Source organism: Wasmannia auropunctata, unplaced genomic scaffold, assembly GCF_000956235.1.
Source record: "Wasmannia auropunctata unplaced genomic scaffold, wasmannia.A_1.0 LD313847.1, whole genome shotgun sequence".
Classification (NCBI taxonomy): Eukaryota; Metazoa; Arthropoda; class Insecta; order Hymenoptera; family Formicidae; genus Wasmannia; species Wasmannia auropunctata.
Window position 1 is genome coordinate 13,247 of NW_012049043.1, and position 16,364 is coordinate 29,610.

Below are 16,364 nucleotides of genomic sequence, written 5' to 3' on the forward strand. Positions count from 1 at the left end.
TATTTCTTATTTAATATTTTAAATATATTTTTGATATCTATTTTATATTTTTATTTTAAATAAGTCGTATCAGTTTTTTATTGACCTCTGCGATCTTTTATTTTAAATAAGTTTCTGGAATCTATTTTGTATTTGTTATTTTAAATAAGTTGTATCAGTTATTTTACCGACCCCTGCTTTAAATCTTTCCTCATTGTCTATATTTTTTCATTAAAATTTTAATTTTTAACAAAATTCTTTCTGCAAATAAAGTAGATATAAAATGAGTAAAGTCGAGAATACATATAGAAATTTTATTTTGTCTATACATATATGTATGTATGTGTATAGTGTATACTATTATATCGGCAATGCAGAAATCTTAAGGTACTCGCAGTGTTTCCTCGCCATCTGCACGCAATTCAAGAAACAACAACCCTGCTGCGCGGGCACTCTACCTGATCGGCAAGGCAAGAAATCGTGTTGTCCTTTTTTTCCCTCACAAATCTCCGTCGACCGCGGCGCGAGGTTGGGTTAGTCAGTAGCAGACGACGGGACGGTAGCAGACAGCGCGTAGCTGGCGTCGCTCGCGGGCGCTCGGTCGCGAGCGTTTGAATCGGCGAAATCGAGGGAGGCATTTAACGCGTCGTGGTGCTCGCGCGAGGTGCGTGCCGTGGTGTGTCGTGTGATACGCGTCGTGGGATACGTCGTGCGATTACATAGGTGCCAGGCGAGCGAGCGAGCGAGCTAACCCCGTACGACCATGGATCCCGAGGCGTTCCTGGACATGGCCAACCAGGTCATCAAGCTGAAAATGTTCCCGTACTTCGACATAGCGCACTGCGTGCTGTGCGCGCTGCACGTCAGGGACGATCTAGGACCCGGTGAGACTTAGGCGTCGCCGCGCCGCGGCCGGCCGCGTTTCTAAATTTGTAACGCTCCCTCGACGTCGCGACGCGCCGCGCCGCTTCGCTCCGCTCCCCGGCGCGTCTCCGGCGGCGCGGCGCGACCGCTCTCTGACTCTCCGTGGAGCAGCTTCCCCGTGACCTCGCTATTCCCGTGACACCGGACGGCGGTGGCGCGACCGCGTCCCACGCTCTCCCGAAATCTTATATTTACGGACGTGATTTCTCTCTCTCTCCCCCTCTCTGTCTCCCCCCCTTCCCCTCTCCCTCTCTTTACCACTCTTTACCTCGCGTTTTCGCTCATTCCGTCGAATTTTCTAACGCGAGGCACAGCCGGCGAGGTCCCAGCTGCGATCTCATGAGCGCCAGAAAGTAAAAAAAAATGTCCCACGTCGAGGACGGGATCGACAAGCTACGCGCTACGCTGCCTTCAGACATTTCGCTGAAGCTCTGAAATAATCTGAATTATTCTGAATAAATAATGACCGGCAAACAACGAAGGACTGATAAGTAATGAAGGACTGTACTTATTCCCCGGAGTTTCGCGAAAAACGCGGCAAACTAAGCGTAATGTTATTGCGTAATGTTGATAACAGAATCGAGGCGAGAGATATCTGTCCATCCGTCGTTTCACGAAATTGTAGAAGACTGCTGTGACACACAATAATCAACCACGTCTGTTTTCAGACGTCCTCGATGAGTGTAATTCGCAGATCGAATTATACACGCTAACGACAACGCGAAAATTCTCTCGTTTACGTAACACTACCTCGCGTATTATTTCTTGTCTGATTGCACGCCGTAATCGCTGTTGCATAATTGAAGAGTTATTTCAATATCTAGAGATTATTGGAAAATGCGGTTATTCTGTAATAAATGAACAGAATGAAACAAAACTCTAATATTTTATTTTTATATCTAATATTTATACAAATGTGTAATAATAAATTTCGAACTTAAATCATTTTTAATCTCTTTTTTGTTAAATAAAATTTTAAATAGTTGATTAACTCTGTTCAGTTTAAAAAGAAATTATTTAACTCTAAAAGAAATATATATATATATATATATATATATATATATTTAGTTAAGTTTATATATATAGATATATATAGATATATATAAACTTGTAAAAATAAATATTATGAAAAGGACAACAATTCAACATTTGCATAGGTCATACATTAAAAAATTTTTAATATCATGTATCTTCGAAATAACCATTCTAACTTACACAATAATCAAAGCTTTCAAAAACAAGGCATTTGAAAATTTCAAGAGTTTCGAAAACTATTAAATGTGTATTCTAGCAAAACTAAAATTATTTAGAATAGATATGTACCCTAAAAACTAGAATTGTCTTTTCAAAGTATTCCAATTAAATTGTTCTCACAAAAGTGACTATTCATGGTCTTCAAGGTTTTCTAGGAATACCATGTGCTATCCAACGAGTTGAATATTCAATTTCTTTATAATATTAATTTTCTCAAATTTATAAATTTTTTTTATACTATGTGTTAATACAATAAATAGAACTGATTTCTTCTATAGAATAGTGATTTATTTCATTCTTGTTCCATTTTTATTATACAAAATGACACAACTTGTGGTTTCCACAACTTTTCAATTGACAGCTTGTATTTGTTTGAGAAGCATGATAAAGAGAGCATGATAAATGATAACAAAATATAATACAAATAGAGATAAAAGTAATATATTATTAAGGAGCATACCAAGACCAAAAGTGATCAAGAGCTGATTTTGTGTCTCTGGCACAATTATCATATAATTCTATCTCAAGGCAATGACACAGACAACCCAGCTAATCTATTTCAGTATGCACCGTGCTCGCACAGAGCTAGAAGTATTCAAAATAAAGGCACTTTCGGAAGCAACTTCTCTAAGATATGCTCTTTGCCAATTTAATAAAAGATTATCTATTTATTAAACCTTCCTTTTTCTATTATAAATTGCTACTATTAAATTTATAATATAAAATTTGAATTGGATTATTTTATAAAGAAATTGTTTTGCTTTTTGATTTGGATAAAATTACAGATATCTTAAAATAGTAATAAATAAGAACAGGAGCAATCATTCTTTTTTTTTTCTTCACTTTTATAGTATTTATTTTTAATTAATTTAGCATTAAGTCAGTATTAAGAAAAATCTGATTTCTTTAAAAAATAGATTTTAAACTAACTTTCTAATGAAGAGTATAAGATTAAAAACAAACAGAAACTTATGGTTTCTTTAAAATGTTAAATCCTTTAAGCTTAAAGTATTTCATAATTTGTATCGACGAATGTTTCATTATTTTTATTGATAGTAGCTCGCACATCTTTGTTCGCATAAATGGAATGTGTTATACTTGTATGGATTCTCTATAACTGACTTATCTCAATCAATCTGTATCTTCAACATTCCACACTGTAATAAAGTCTAATGTCTATTACATATATAGCTCAAAAATTTACGGTAAAAATGTTTTCTAAAATGATTATTTTACAAATGATTCTTTGTCCTAAATTATACCATAATGTATATATAATTTTAGATAATTATGTCTTTTAATTTTTTATTTAAAAATCTTAATTTACAAAGCCTAAGAAAATTCAAGATTCAAATTAACATGAAAGGGCTATAATAGCTAACGCTAGATGTTCGTGCAAAAATTCTTGGATTTATTATTTAATATAACAAACGTTTCGATCCTCTCATAGTTCTTATAGCTTCTTTATATTAATTTGAATTTAAAATATACGCTGTTATAAATAATAATAGATGTCAGAAAATTTAATTCTACATATAGTTAGATTTTTCGCAAATAATGTGTAACAATTATGATCTTATATATTCAGGTGCACAAGCATTTTCTCGTAAACATCCTTTATCATGTTGGCTGTCTACAATGTTGGTCGTTTTTGCAAGCGGTATGCTGTGCAATGGATTATTAGGAGAACCAATTCTTGCACCTTTGAAAAATACACCACAAGTGGTAGTTGCAACTATTGTGTGGTTAGTAATACCTGTGTAGCCCGTTGTATCGCTTTGTGTTTTGTAAACTCTATTATTTATTTGCGATTATATCAACTTCACGGAAATTACTCAAAAAATGATTACAGAATCCTGTTTTTAAAATTTAAAGAAATTAATTATATCAATAAAAATTTTTATTGATTTTAAATATTAAATAGAATAACTTGTATTATTAAAAGGAAACCGTTTTAAATGTTTCAGGTATGTGATATTTTACACACCGTTCGACATTGGTTATAAAGTAGCCAAATTTTTACCAGTAAAAATAGTATGTTCTGCTATGAAAGAAATTTACAGGCAAGTTAAATATTCCTTACAAAAAAAATAAGACGTCCAAATCGTGCGTATAAATTAAATTGTCTATGTTATTTTTTTTTATAGGTGTAAAAAGGTGTACGATGGAGTGACTCACGCAGGAAAACTTTATCCAAATGCATATCTTATTATGATATTGATTGGAACGCTCAAAGGTTGGTCATAAGATATGGAATATATGTTACATTATTTTTTCACAACTAAAATATGAATATACATGTAAACGCACGCTATAAAATAGATTAATATATTTAACAGTTAAACGCATTATAACATTGCAATTGTAACATTTATACAGGTAACGCAGCTGGATTTACAAAATTGTTTGAGCGTCTTATACGTGGCGTATGGACACCGACTGCGATGGAATTCATGCAACCCAGTTTGTACGTAAAATTTATAATGTTTATATGAACAAATGCTTAAATTTATAATCTATTATCATGTTTTTAACCAACAAATAAATGTAATGATAACGAATAATTTTTTTACAGCGCCACAAAAGCATCCATGGTTGCATCAATTATTTTTGTGCTAGACAAAAAGACTGATCTCATTTCTGCACCTCATGCTCTTGTGTACTTCGGCATTGTCATCTTCTTCGTTTATTTCAAGGTAAAGTTTTACATCTTGAAATAAATCCTTAAATTTATACATTTATCATGCGTAAAGTAAGATAATATTAATGACAATTATCGTTTTTTTTTTAGTTATCATCAATTTTGCTTGGCATTCACGATCCATTTGTACCGTTTGAAAATTTGTTCTGCGCCTTATTCCTGGGAGGAATTTGGGACTCGCTGGCTAAATTGTTGGGTCGTGGTCAAGTTAAAGACGAGAAAGCGGATGCAAAAAAAGCAAATTAAATAATAATAAATACCAGAGTTGGGAACGGTACCTTAAAAAAGTAACGCGTTACTGTTACTTAAAAGATAACGATTCGTTACTTTTTCGTTATTTTTTTATAATACTAAAATGAGTTTAATTTGATTTTAAATTTATATTATTTGATAATTATTAAATGTAAGTAATAATAAATATTAAAACTTTAAATTTTGTAAACTAGTTTGTACATAGAGCAAGCTTTTCATTATATTATTTATTTTTATAAAAAGTTAGATTAAATTTATTGTTTTTAATGTCATTATTAAGAATGCATTCTAATAATCACTATTAATACTGAAAATTTATAGTATTAGTAATGTGAATTATAGATTTTCAATAGTTATAGTAACTATCGGATCTTAAAAGAGAAGAGTACAAAATATTTTCCAAAAAATTAAAAATATATTGCAAAATAAAAAAATAAAAGTATAAAAGCAACTATAAAAATAACAGCAAATTTGTTACAATTGTTACCATTACTGTAAAAATGTTATGATGTTATCGTTATTATTTTTTTCATTTATAACAATAACATTGTTACAATAATGGTAACAAATTTGCTGTTACTTTCATCGTTAACTTTTTTAATACTTTTTTATACTTATTGGAAAAAAGTAACGAAAATGGTAACGACGTTACAAGCAACGCGTTATTTCCCAACCGTGGTAAACATGATATACATCTTCAAATATTGCAAAACGCAAATATATCGAAACAAATCAAATCTTATTTCTTTTTCTAATAAAACATCTTATAATTTCGTTACAAGCGAGCATTGACTACTTATTAATGATGAAATAAAACTATTTAAAGCTAGTCAGATAATAAGAGTTATGTGACTCTTAATAAATCCTCAAATATTGAAGAGAAGTACAATACTTATATGTGTATGTATACATATATATATGTACACATACATACATACTTTAAGAGTGAAACTTATATTGGATTTTTAAAAAGTGTGTCTTATAAAAATTACAATGTTATTTAATTGATGTAAAACAACCGATATATATACATATAGTATACAGAGTGTTCGAAAATTCAACCGACAAATTTTCAGAGATTGTCAGGGACATCAAAAGGATCATTTTCTGCAAATGGACCTAAGATCGAAAGCGTGTTGTTACACCGCTACGGCAGACAGTATTCGAAAAAGGTCGGACCTCGAAATATCTAAAAAAATATAAGTTTTTTTTATAAAAAAATTGTTTTAGATAATAGTTGTAGGGTGTAAAAAGATCTTTATTCTACAACTTATATTTTTTGAGATATTTTTCGAACTCTGTCTGCCGTAGAGGTGTAACGACACACTTCCGACCTTAGATCCATTTGCAAAAAATCGTTCTTTTGGTGCTCCCGACAATTTTTGAAAGTTTTTAAGTTTGTCGGTTGAATTTTTGAACACACACACACACACACACACATATATGTATATATATATATATATATATATATATATATATATATCATACCTATCATTTTTTTCATTGTGCACTTTTAAATAAACGGAAAAAATTTTGCAAATGTCCATGTAGAACTTCGTTCTCATTTATTATTTATAAAGACAACATTATTTGCGAATTATTTATCTTTAATCTGAATTGTTATCGTCATGAACGATAAGATATACTGATTTAATTAGCAGGCATCAGAATTATTATTTTTTGCCAATTTTTGATAGTACATCTTACGTAACTTATTAGGCTTATTACCTGATTTTAAAATTTGTTATCAAGTTATTTGTAGTACAATATGCAATTTTCACTATTATGTAAGTATATATATGTTAGAACATATTTGTTATAGCAATTTGTAGCGTGCATCTAAAATTAACGGAATTGTTTTATTTATTTATTCATTATATCATACTTTTACATAAAGAAGAAATGAATGTTCTCAAGTTAAATAATGGACATCTGATTAATGTCATTACTTAAATTATTGTATTATTGATTTGTAAATCCTATAAGAAATGAAATATATAAGGCATTAAAACTATATACACATGTATGTAAAAACGAACAATATGAGAAAAATGTCTCTTTTATACTATTTTATTAAATTTAAATATTGATACTATATATATCACATACGTGAGAGTTTGCTTTAATTCTTCTCAACAGATATGTATCCTTTTACAATTAGGAATGTCCATTCTAATTGTGAAAATATTGTACATTTTCATGTAATAAAATGAGATTTGAATTAAAAATCGTAATTTATTCAATTACCTTGACAGAAGACTAATTGTCGAACTGTAAAATTTATTTGTATGATATATTTCACGTTGAAATCATAATGCGTTCACACGAATTAAAAGTACCGCTTATACATATGACTGTGACATTCTATACAAATCGGTCCTTCTCCGTACATATTTGCGTGATTTCGTATACGATGGAATTCGGGAAACACGTTGACTCAACGATAATCCAAGATTTGGAATATTCCCTCTAGCCCAGTTGCGATTGCACGGCAATGACCTTCTGTATCCTTTGTTGTATCTATGATTCCCGTTCGACAAAAGAAACGTACGGTAGTCTATAGAATTCACCTCTTTCTCGCGCACGTGAGAAATGCCAGGGTGTGACAGTTCATCGTAATATTCTCTAACTGAATACTTCTGATACGTGTTTCTCGACCACTTATCGGCGTTCCATAGAACGTGGGCATCGCGGACGCATGTCTCCTTGTCCAATTTTAGAATACCCTCGCTATTATTAGACTTGATTACGCGAATCGAAATAGGCTCGCGATTTTGAGTGGCCACGCTTATCCTCTCCTCAAAACTGCGATCGGTTACGATACCCGCGTCTTGCAATTGACTCGGGGTATATTGAGTTTCCGAATCGCGAAGCGGTTGAATCCGCGACAGTGACGCTGCATTCAAACCGACGTCGTGGTTCTCCGTACGCGCGGTAACATCTTTATCCTCCATCACTGTCTCTGCATAGGTAGTGCCATTTTCCGAGAGACTGTGGTCTCTAGTTTTCGACGTGGAGGGTCCATACAGTACTTCTATGTCTTTCGAGTCTGCATAAGAGGCTGCGAACTGATCCACGGCATCCTCTTTGGCACCTTGAGCCTGAATCGAATTTAAAGCAGAGTCTTGCTTCGAGGAGCACGCACATTTACTCTTCGATTTTAATGTGCGATAAAATTTATTTAATAACTGCCTCTTCGAACAATCCACGAGCGTGTATATCTTCAAAATTTCATCCGCACATTCTTTTATTTTACTTAAAACGATAAACGTATTAATCGCATCTTCCTTCCTTACACAGCCTTTTCGCACTGAAGAAGATCACAATAAACAACTTTAATATACATTAATTTACTCTTTTTTAATATACAATTAGTCCCCTTAATACATTACATACATTAATTATATATAAAATTTATTATTTCAAAAAAAAGGTTCAAAAATACCTACCATTTTTATCATTCTGTACAAGAGCATGTTTCATTAGATCCAGGAAAGTTTTGGTAACCATTGTTATGATGTCATCTTTCTCCGTTTTTTCCAAACACGATGAACAATTTAAGCTTTCTAGATCAACAGAAGAGCTAGTGTCAAGATGTGTGTTCTCCTTTGTAAATTTATACGGAATTTGCTCACAAACAGTCATCTCGGAAGCTGTGTAAAAAAATGTTATATATACACCGAATTATATGTACAATCATAGAATAAATTAAATCTATACATTGTTATAAAGAATAATCATTACTTACAATTAGAATTTACGTTATGTCTCTTTGATAATAGCGACGTAACGGAACAAATTTTTGTTCTTTCTTGCACTACTTTTTCCAAGCATTGAAGTAAAGCTTGCATTACTGCAGAATTGTGTTTGATAATCTCTATTACGTCGTGAGAGCAAGTTTCTTTAAAACAAACTTCATTCTCAACGAGTTTCTTATCATCTAACGCAAGACGAGTTTTTTCCGCTTCTTAAGGAAAAAAAAGTAGATTAATAAGATATTTATAAATATTTTTCCGCTTCTTAAGAAAAATAAAGTAGATTAATAAACCATTTATATTTATATTTTTCTTCAATTAAGCAAATCGCACTACTTGTATTAATAAGATTAATAGTTAAATATTTGAAGAAGAAAAATTTAATTTGAAATAATTTAATTGACAATATATATCTTGAGATTTAAAACCTTTCACATCATAATTATCAATATCTTTTTGACATTTGTTAGTTGTCAGTTCCTTTAAATCTCTTTGTATCAGTGGCAAATCATTTCCGTCGGTAGTTATTAATATAGAATTCGGCATAGAGCCTTCTACTTTTAATTTAATACCAATGGTATTTCGCATAGCATCGTTAGCAGGGCATTCCACAATATTCGCATCATTTTGCTTTAGTTCCTGTGTCGAAGAATACTTTTGAGAAGCTTGGCAATCATTTGTTAAACTCGTACAGATGGTATTTTGAATCTCCTTATCACACAATTGTTTTATAGTATTTACTGCTGCTTGCTTTAACTCGTCCTGAGATGTCAAAGGTTTAGTTTGGATCTTTCTGCAGCATTTTCGTCTAACAGTTTTCGACACGCAAACTGTGTTTTGTATTCTCTTATCGCGTTGCCCGTCTCTCGTCCCTGCTTCCTTTGCTCGTCTTTCCGGAAATAATTGTTCGCTTGATAATTGCGTTTCTCTCGTACAGAATTTTGGTCTGGACGGGACGTAACAATTGTTATCGGTGTTGTCTGTTGATTTATGTAATTACGAGTGCCTTGCGAACAGTATGTGTGAGTTGTTAATATGTTTGCAGAATAGCCTGTATACCTTGATAATCTGCTAGGAAAGCTTGGACATGGAATTATATTATTGTATTTTCCTTGGTATATGGTATCTCCTATTCGATGTGCCTTGTATCTTTCGTAAGGTTTATTCGCTAAATTAGAATATTCTGGACAAGGAACCGTGGTATCCAATGATTTTATTTTTTTATAAGCTTTTTTGGCAGGTATATCCAATCTGTCAGGTTTTATATCTTCCCAACCACAGGATGGACACTGCAGCAATTGCGCGTCATTCTGCCCTTCGCTTTTACGACCTAATATATCAAAATTCCCTGACATACATAGTGCATTTGAATGCAATAAATAAATTTAACATTTAATAACAGCAAATTTAAAACAGATATGATTACTTCTTAAATATTTCTTTACCAGTTTTTGTAAATTTAGTGTTTTTTCTTGGTTTTGTCTTATGATCTTGCCTTTCTTGCATGCAAGGAAAGTTAAATATATTTTTATATTTGTCGTATGGTGTTGTAATGCAATCTTTTACAGGAGATATTGTTTCTACTTCCATTCCATTCTGTCCATAATAATATAGTTTATTAAATTATTTAACCCTTTAGTGTTGATGTAATTTCATTTAAATCCAATTCATAAAAATTTAAAAAAAATGATAACATATCCTTCTTGAAATAATTAATGCAAAATGTATCCCTTGCGTGAATTATACGTACATCTAAATTATATTGCATATTTTACCTGTAACTTGCCTTCATCGTCAATCACCTGTGTTAACATTTCAGCTATTACAGGAAACCAAGCATAAGGAGATTTGTATGGTTTGCCCGATTGAAATCCCTTGATAACTCTTGTTTGCTCTCGCCCGTATCTAAGATAAGAGTAACACTTTTAAAAGTGACTCAATCTAGATGAGTAAAACTCGCATATAAATCTTTTTGTAAAATAAATAAAAATTTCTATCATTTATCTTTCTCTCTTATTGCTTTTACTTTTTTCTTATCACTTTAATCTGTTCTAGACAATCGGATATGTTCAATTTTGGTATATTAAGTTCTTTAATGATATTCTTCAGTGCATCATTTTTGGCTAAACAGTCGTAATATTTCACATAATGCAGATTCCAAAGACATTGGTGCTTTCGGTATGCATTTAAAAAAACTAGAGTGGAATAGTCGTTCCACTTAAAAGACATAATTATTTATTTCATCAACAACAATACGGAAGCTTTACATATTCTACGAACAGAAAACTTGTACAATTTTGCATGACAATCACATGAAGGAAACTGCAATTCTTTATACAATTTTAAGTGAATATATCTATTTATATCAATATTCGATATATGAGTTTTCTGTTTGAATTAAATAATAAATAATCAGTATAATCAATTTACTAATTAATATGTTAATTAATACTAATTAATATAATACAATTTACTAATTAATATAATATAATTACTTTATAATTATTTACTTAAATATTTCTTACAAAATACTTTTTCTACACATTAATAAAAATATTGTCAGCAAAAAAGATATTATTTGCATTTTTTATTAATATTTTTATTGTTTTTATTTTATGTTACCATATATATTTATTATTAATTTACTAGAAAATTTATTTTCTATCAATATATATATCACTCTCATATATAAACCTAGTTTTAAATTATAAACTTAAAAAGATTGATTGCAAACACGCGTTAGTATTTCAATATTGCTAAGATTTCTTTCCTTCTTTCGCCTATTATTTGTAACAAAATCCATAATCCATATTTTCTTTAATTTTAGCAAGTAATAAACATTCCTTTAATGTTAGACCACAGCTACAAGTTTCATCTTTACACATTACTTGACAGTCATCATTACAATCACAACAGCAAATTGAGCTGCTACTTTGACACGTTAGCTTAGATTCTAAGATTTTTAATCGCGCTTTTGTCATCAAATTTTGTATTTCCTTTTCCAATTCCACAGCAGTGTCTAAAAACAAATTATGCTAATTCGATAACAATTATTCCCTACAATTAACAGATTTTTCACTTACGAATATCAATAGTCCGCAATTGGAACGCTATGCTCTTCCCGAATATATCAAAGTTATCAATGTTTCTTCTGCCATACACTTCTGTAGGAATATCATCTGTACACGTAGAACGATCCTGTTACAAAAGATTTTATAAGTATATTCTTTTCCTCCTTTCCTTTTGAAAAATAAATATTATTAATTACTCGCTGTTATTTAGTACATATAAACCTTTTTCCCTTTATTGTCACCTGCGACGTATTTTCGCTCCTATATCAACATTACAACATTATAACAATATAATCTGAAAGTATCTGTATCTTATACTTATTTAATATGTCTCTCGTATTCGTTTCTAACATGAAGCAAATCCGTATGCGTTTCGTGTTCTACGATAATACCATTACTCGTTTCTGTCGCTACATCAACCATTTGGATTGATCTTGCAGAAGGGACGAGAGTATCTTGCAATTTCGGAGCAGAATGAGCGGTATCTCTGCACTTGAAAAATATATTATTGTAATTTTATTTTATGTTTTTTTTTTTAGAGTTATACGCAAAATGTATAAATAGTAAATGACCTCAATTTCAAGCACAACTCGATCTCTTGGAGATCACACGTTCCGCAGGTATTATTGGAGCAAATCTGTTTGCTCTTTGACTCCTCGAAAGATGAATGTAAAAATTTATTTTGAATACTGCTATCATCGAATTTTTGATAGGTGTTATCTTGCTGCAAATATATTACTGACATATATCATATAGATATAAAAACGACATGGACAAAACATTGATTAAACTTACAATAATGATATTAAAAGCCAATGATATTTACGATTATATAATTACTAGTATTTATTAAGTCTAATTTAGCAATCAAACTGTATAATTATTTCTCATATATATTATTCTGCTGCAGCATACCTTTTTGAAATTATTATAATGAGATATTGGCATGTACGGAAAGAAGAGCACATGCATTCTCTTAAACCATTTCACTTTTGGCGCGTATAATTTTTCGCAGCATATAGCCGCAGCGATTTTTGATAGCTCATAACAGTACTCCTTCTTTACTTTCGCGATCCTCTTAATGCAAGCACATATTGTTAACCCAGGAATATTAATCGAGTCTTTTATCTCCTTGTACGCTTCGTAACGCAATGATTTGTTATTGAACTCGGGATGGAATCGGTTCCACAAGCATTGATATTGTCCATAAAGTGCTATTAATTTCTCAGTGTCATCCTCAGTCCATGCATTTGGCATATTAAAAAATTATATATTTTATGATAAATCAATTAGGTTATTTAACCTTTTTCATTAGTAGCATCAAGAAAATATATTAAAAAATATATTTAAACGCAAGCTTAGACACAAAATTTGCATTTAGTTGATAATTTTTGAGGAGCGTGTGTGGCTGCCAAAGAAAATGTATCACAAACGTTACAATACGCCTGTTCATTGTACTGATCGATTACAAATACACAGAAATTTAGAAATAGAAGAAAAAGATGAATGATACATGGTATATTAAAAAATAAATGAAAGGTTTGGAAGGGAAGAATAAAGTATTAAATCTCACTTATCAATTTCAAATATATCTTCATACATATTTTCTTTTTCATATCACACATTAGCAGTATAAATATAAATTGTACATTTATTTTTTTGTAAATTTTATAATCAATTATGTTTACATGGCAATTCTTTGCTGTTCATCAAGTATGCATTTCCTAATTTACAATAAAATGCTATATTCAATTCCACTTTATTGCTACAATTTATGTTTTTCCTATTGCAGTAGGAATTTTGCATTTTTCTTAATTTCAGCGAATATTGGTCACCTTGTTAAGTTTGCACAAACGCGGGCGGATTTATAGTTTATAGAAATATATTGCATTTTTTTGATTTAGTAGCACGATTAAAAAATAATAAGTACTACAATTGCAATATTATTATTAGGTGTTTAAAACTACATCTAATATATCTGATACTACTTACTTTGATTGTATTATATGGCAAGGTTCATCATAATTTATATATGATAATAATCGATTATTTTATAAAAACAATTAATTGCATGATAATTTCTTTCACGGACTAAAAGAAATGATATTTGATAAAAGAACTATAAAAAATTTATACACAACAGAATTATTGTGTAATAGACATTACTGATAATCAATTGATAACCGAATTACGCAATAGTTAAATAGCAGGGTTTAGTTTTCTTTTCGACAAAAATATATATCCTATCTTCTGGACAGATTAGCTCGACTAATCAACTATGCTACGTATACTACGTTATTTATAAATTATATACAGTATTTTTTTTTCAATTTTTTTGTGTATAACAATTATATATGTATATATCTTTCACTCATGATTCTCTGTTAATCTATATTATTGTATCTTACTGTGCTTAAATATATATTACGCGCGCGTTAATAACTATTCTTAAGAAGCACTTAAGAAGTCGTTTCAATTGTCGAAGACAATGTAGGTAGCTGCTGTGGGACGAAGTTTACGACCTCATGGTACACAAGTTCTACAAGTCAAAATATTCAATTATCCACAATGTGATAATGCTTTAAGTTAAAATTAAGCATTAGTAAAATGCGTTACCTTTCCATTTCTCTACTGGAAGATCCATATCCTCGAAACTCTGGTCGTATGGTAGAGAAACGGGCTCGTCTGTTGGATCTGCATATTGTGCAAGGTACGGATGTGCTAAAGCCTGTTCCGCTGTGATCCTCTTTTCTGCATCCAATTCCAACATCAGTTCCAGCAAATCAATAGCTAAACAAAAATTCAATATGATTCTATATGCATCATTCGGCAGGTATCTCAAACGTAAGAGGTCAGAAATTTTTTTTATTTACCTAAAGGATTAGCTCCACGAAATACATCTTTAAAATTCTTTTTCTTTAACGGCGGTAAACTCTGAATATAATTCCTGGCCTGTAACAATAATTCAATTATGGCAGAAAATCATACCATCATTTTTTTACAAAATAAACTATATATATTCTATACACGTATGCATTATACTTTCTCTATATAAATTCATTTACACATTTATCTTCAAATATATCTCCAAAAAGTTAAAGAAATATTTTTTATAATAGCGAAATTATGAAATTTATAATCTAAAATATTATATAAACAAAATATAAATATAATCATTATTTTAAATTTTAAAAGCTATTTTTTGAAAGTACACATTTATATTTCTATTATTTTATATTTCTATTATTTTTTTATATTTCTATTATTTTATGACTAAATTTTAAATCTTAATAAAGTTTAATATGTATGTAGACTTGAAAAATAAATTTACCTCTTGGCTAGTAATTTTGCTTAATGTTTCTTCTGTGGGTGTACCACAGAGTACTAACACTCGTGTTAGATGATCAATGTCTGCTTATGGTTAAGGTATGTTTGAAAAAGCAGTATTAATTAAATAACAATTAAAAAGTAGTCTTATTAACACTAAATACATAAAACCATTCCCACAACTTGTAAGTGATTGCATCTAAGGCAGGCTGCATATTTGTTATGAAGCAGCGTGAATTAAATAGACGTTAAATGTAAAAAAAAAAGATTTAACTTTAATAATCAATATATATTCGCATATATAAAATTCATATAAAATTTAAAATTTTCTTGTTAATGTATACTATGTACAGTTTCTATTATTATCTTGAAATTTATATTGCTTGAATTTTCTATGAATTTAGTAATGATATAAAAATACATACTACTTTTAATTATTATGTTATCCATAAATATAGTTTATCAAAGTATAGATCATTTGTTATACTAGAATATTAAAAATGAAATATTGCAATATGTTAAACTTGAGAATTTGCCAAGATGTAATATTCATTTTTATCATTTATTTCATATGTTAACGAGAAAGAAAAAAGATCAAGCACAGTTCACATCTTACGTGAAATGTATAAAACGTGCATTTCACACATGCTATAGTAGATAAAGTAACTACTCTAAAATAATTAAAACAACTTACCGATTCTGACGATATTTTTTTCATAAACTCGTCTCGTGGAGTACCCAAAATTTCCATAATTAAATTCAGTTGATGAATATCTGCTCTTGCTAAGGCTCCACTATATTTTTCTTTGGAGACACTAAATATCCCCTTTGTTAAATATCTTTTACTATTTTCAAAAGCAATATGTTACATATTCTAAGTGTCATTAATATTTTTATATTTACAGAATCTTTATATTTCACTCATGCTAATTCTGCGGCCAATTTTTTTAGATTGATGATGCAAAGTATAAGCAGATCGCTTTCTAAAAGCATGTTAAGCAGAATATAATGTATATGCAGTTATGTTAGATTAAAAAATTCAATGCAACTATGGGATATCAGTTACAATAGATCCTTAGCAAAAAGCATATTTATTAAAGG

At 30.4% G+C, this 16,364-nt stretch overlaps 4 protein-coding genes across 10 annotated transcripts in view; 1 reads left to right on the top strand and 3 right to left on the bottom strand.

Annotated features, from left to right (window-relative positions):
* The first annotated feature begins 517 nt into the window (after positions 1 to 517).
* LOC105460904 (trimeric intracellular cation channel type B) lies at positions 518 to 5,164 on the top strand. The gene is made up of 7 exons (XM_011707393.1): positions 518 to 863; positions 3,746 to 3,902; positions 4,125 to 4,220; positions 4,305 to 4,393; positions 4,537 to 4,624; positions 4,733 to 4,853; positions 4,949 to 5,164. Exons 1-7 carry the CDS (start codon positions 743 to 745, stop codon positions 5,102 to 5,104), a joined length of 828 nt encoding a protein of 275 aa, XP_011705695.1. The 5' UTR covers positions 518 to 742; the 3' UTR covers positions 5,105 to 5,164.
* A 2,002-nt stretch (positions 5,165 to 7,166) lies between these two features.
* Positions 7,167 to 11,232, bottom strand: LOC105460905. Of its 6 annotated transcripts, XM_011707397.1 has the most exons (9): positions 10,892 to 11,231; positions 10,641 to 10,770; positions 10,311 to 10,461; positions 9,925 to 10,213; positions 9,607 to 9,811; positions 9,294 to 9,504; positions 8,859 to 9,077; positions 8,560 to 8,763; positions 7,167 to 8,420 (listed from the first exon to the last, which is right to left on the bottom strand). In XM_011707397.1, exons 1-9 carry the CDS (start codon positions 11,092 to 11,094, stop codon positions 7,453 to 7,455), a joined length of 2,580 nt encoding a protein of 859 aa, XP_011705699.1. In that variant the 5' UTR covers positions 11,095 to 11,231; the 3' UTR covers positions 7,167 to 7,452. The 6 variants fall into 6 exon arrangements, with proteins under 6 accessions (XP_011705699.1, XP_011705701.1, XP_011705700.1 ...); XM_011707399.1 differs by having other exon boundaries at positions 8,859 to 9,074; positions 9,438 to 9,811; positions 10,892 to 11,232; XM_011707398.1 differs by having other exon boundaries at positions 9,438 to 9,811; positions 10,892 to 11,232.
* A 277-nt stretch (positions 11,233 to 11,509) lies between these two features.
* LOC105460906 lies at positions 11,510 to 13,455 on the bottom strand. The gene is made up of 6 exons (XM_011707400.1): positions 12,852 to 13,455; positions 12,509 to 12,660; positions 12,288 to 12,423; positions 12,159 to 12,197; positions 11,949 to 12,063; positions 11,510 to 11,884 (listed from the first exon to the last, which is right to left on the bottom strand). The coding sequence occupies exons 1-6, from the start codon at positions 13,191 to 13,193 to the stop codon at positions 11,649 to 11,651; spliced, it is 1,020 nt and encodes a 339-aa protein (XP_011705702.1). The 5' UTR covers positions 13,194 to 13,455; the 3' UTR covers positions 11,510 to 11,648.
* A 114-nt stretch (positions 13,456 to 13,569) lies between these two features.
* Positions 13,570 to 16,364, bottom strand: part of LOC105460908 (mitogen-activated protein kinase 14B-like) — a 6,271-nt gene continuing 3,476 nt past the window's right edge. Inside the window, exons 7-10 of one of the 2 annotated variants that reach the window (XM_011707402.1) lie at positions 15,268 to 15,347; positions 14,810 to 14,888; positions 14,553 to 14,726; positions 13,570 to 14,475 (exon numbers count right to left, since the gene is read on the bottom strand). In XM_011707402.1, the coding sequence (XP_011705704.1) occupies positions 14,396 to 14,475; positions 14,553 to 14,726; positions 14,810 to 14,888; positions 15,268 to 15,347 (413 nt within the window). In that variant the 3' untranslated portion in view covers positions 13,570 to 14,395. Of the gene's footprint in view, positions 14,476 to 14,552; positions 14,727 to 14,809; positions 14,889 to 15,267; positions 15,348 to 15,957; positions 16,038 to 16,364 lie in introns of both variants that reach the window. The other variant, XM_011707401.1, reaches the window with a different exon arrangement.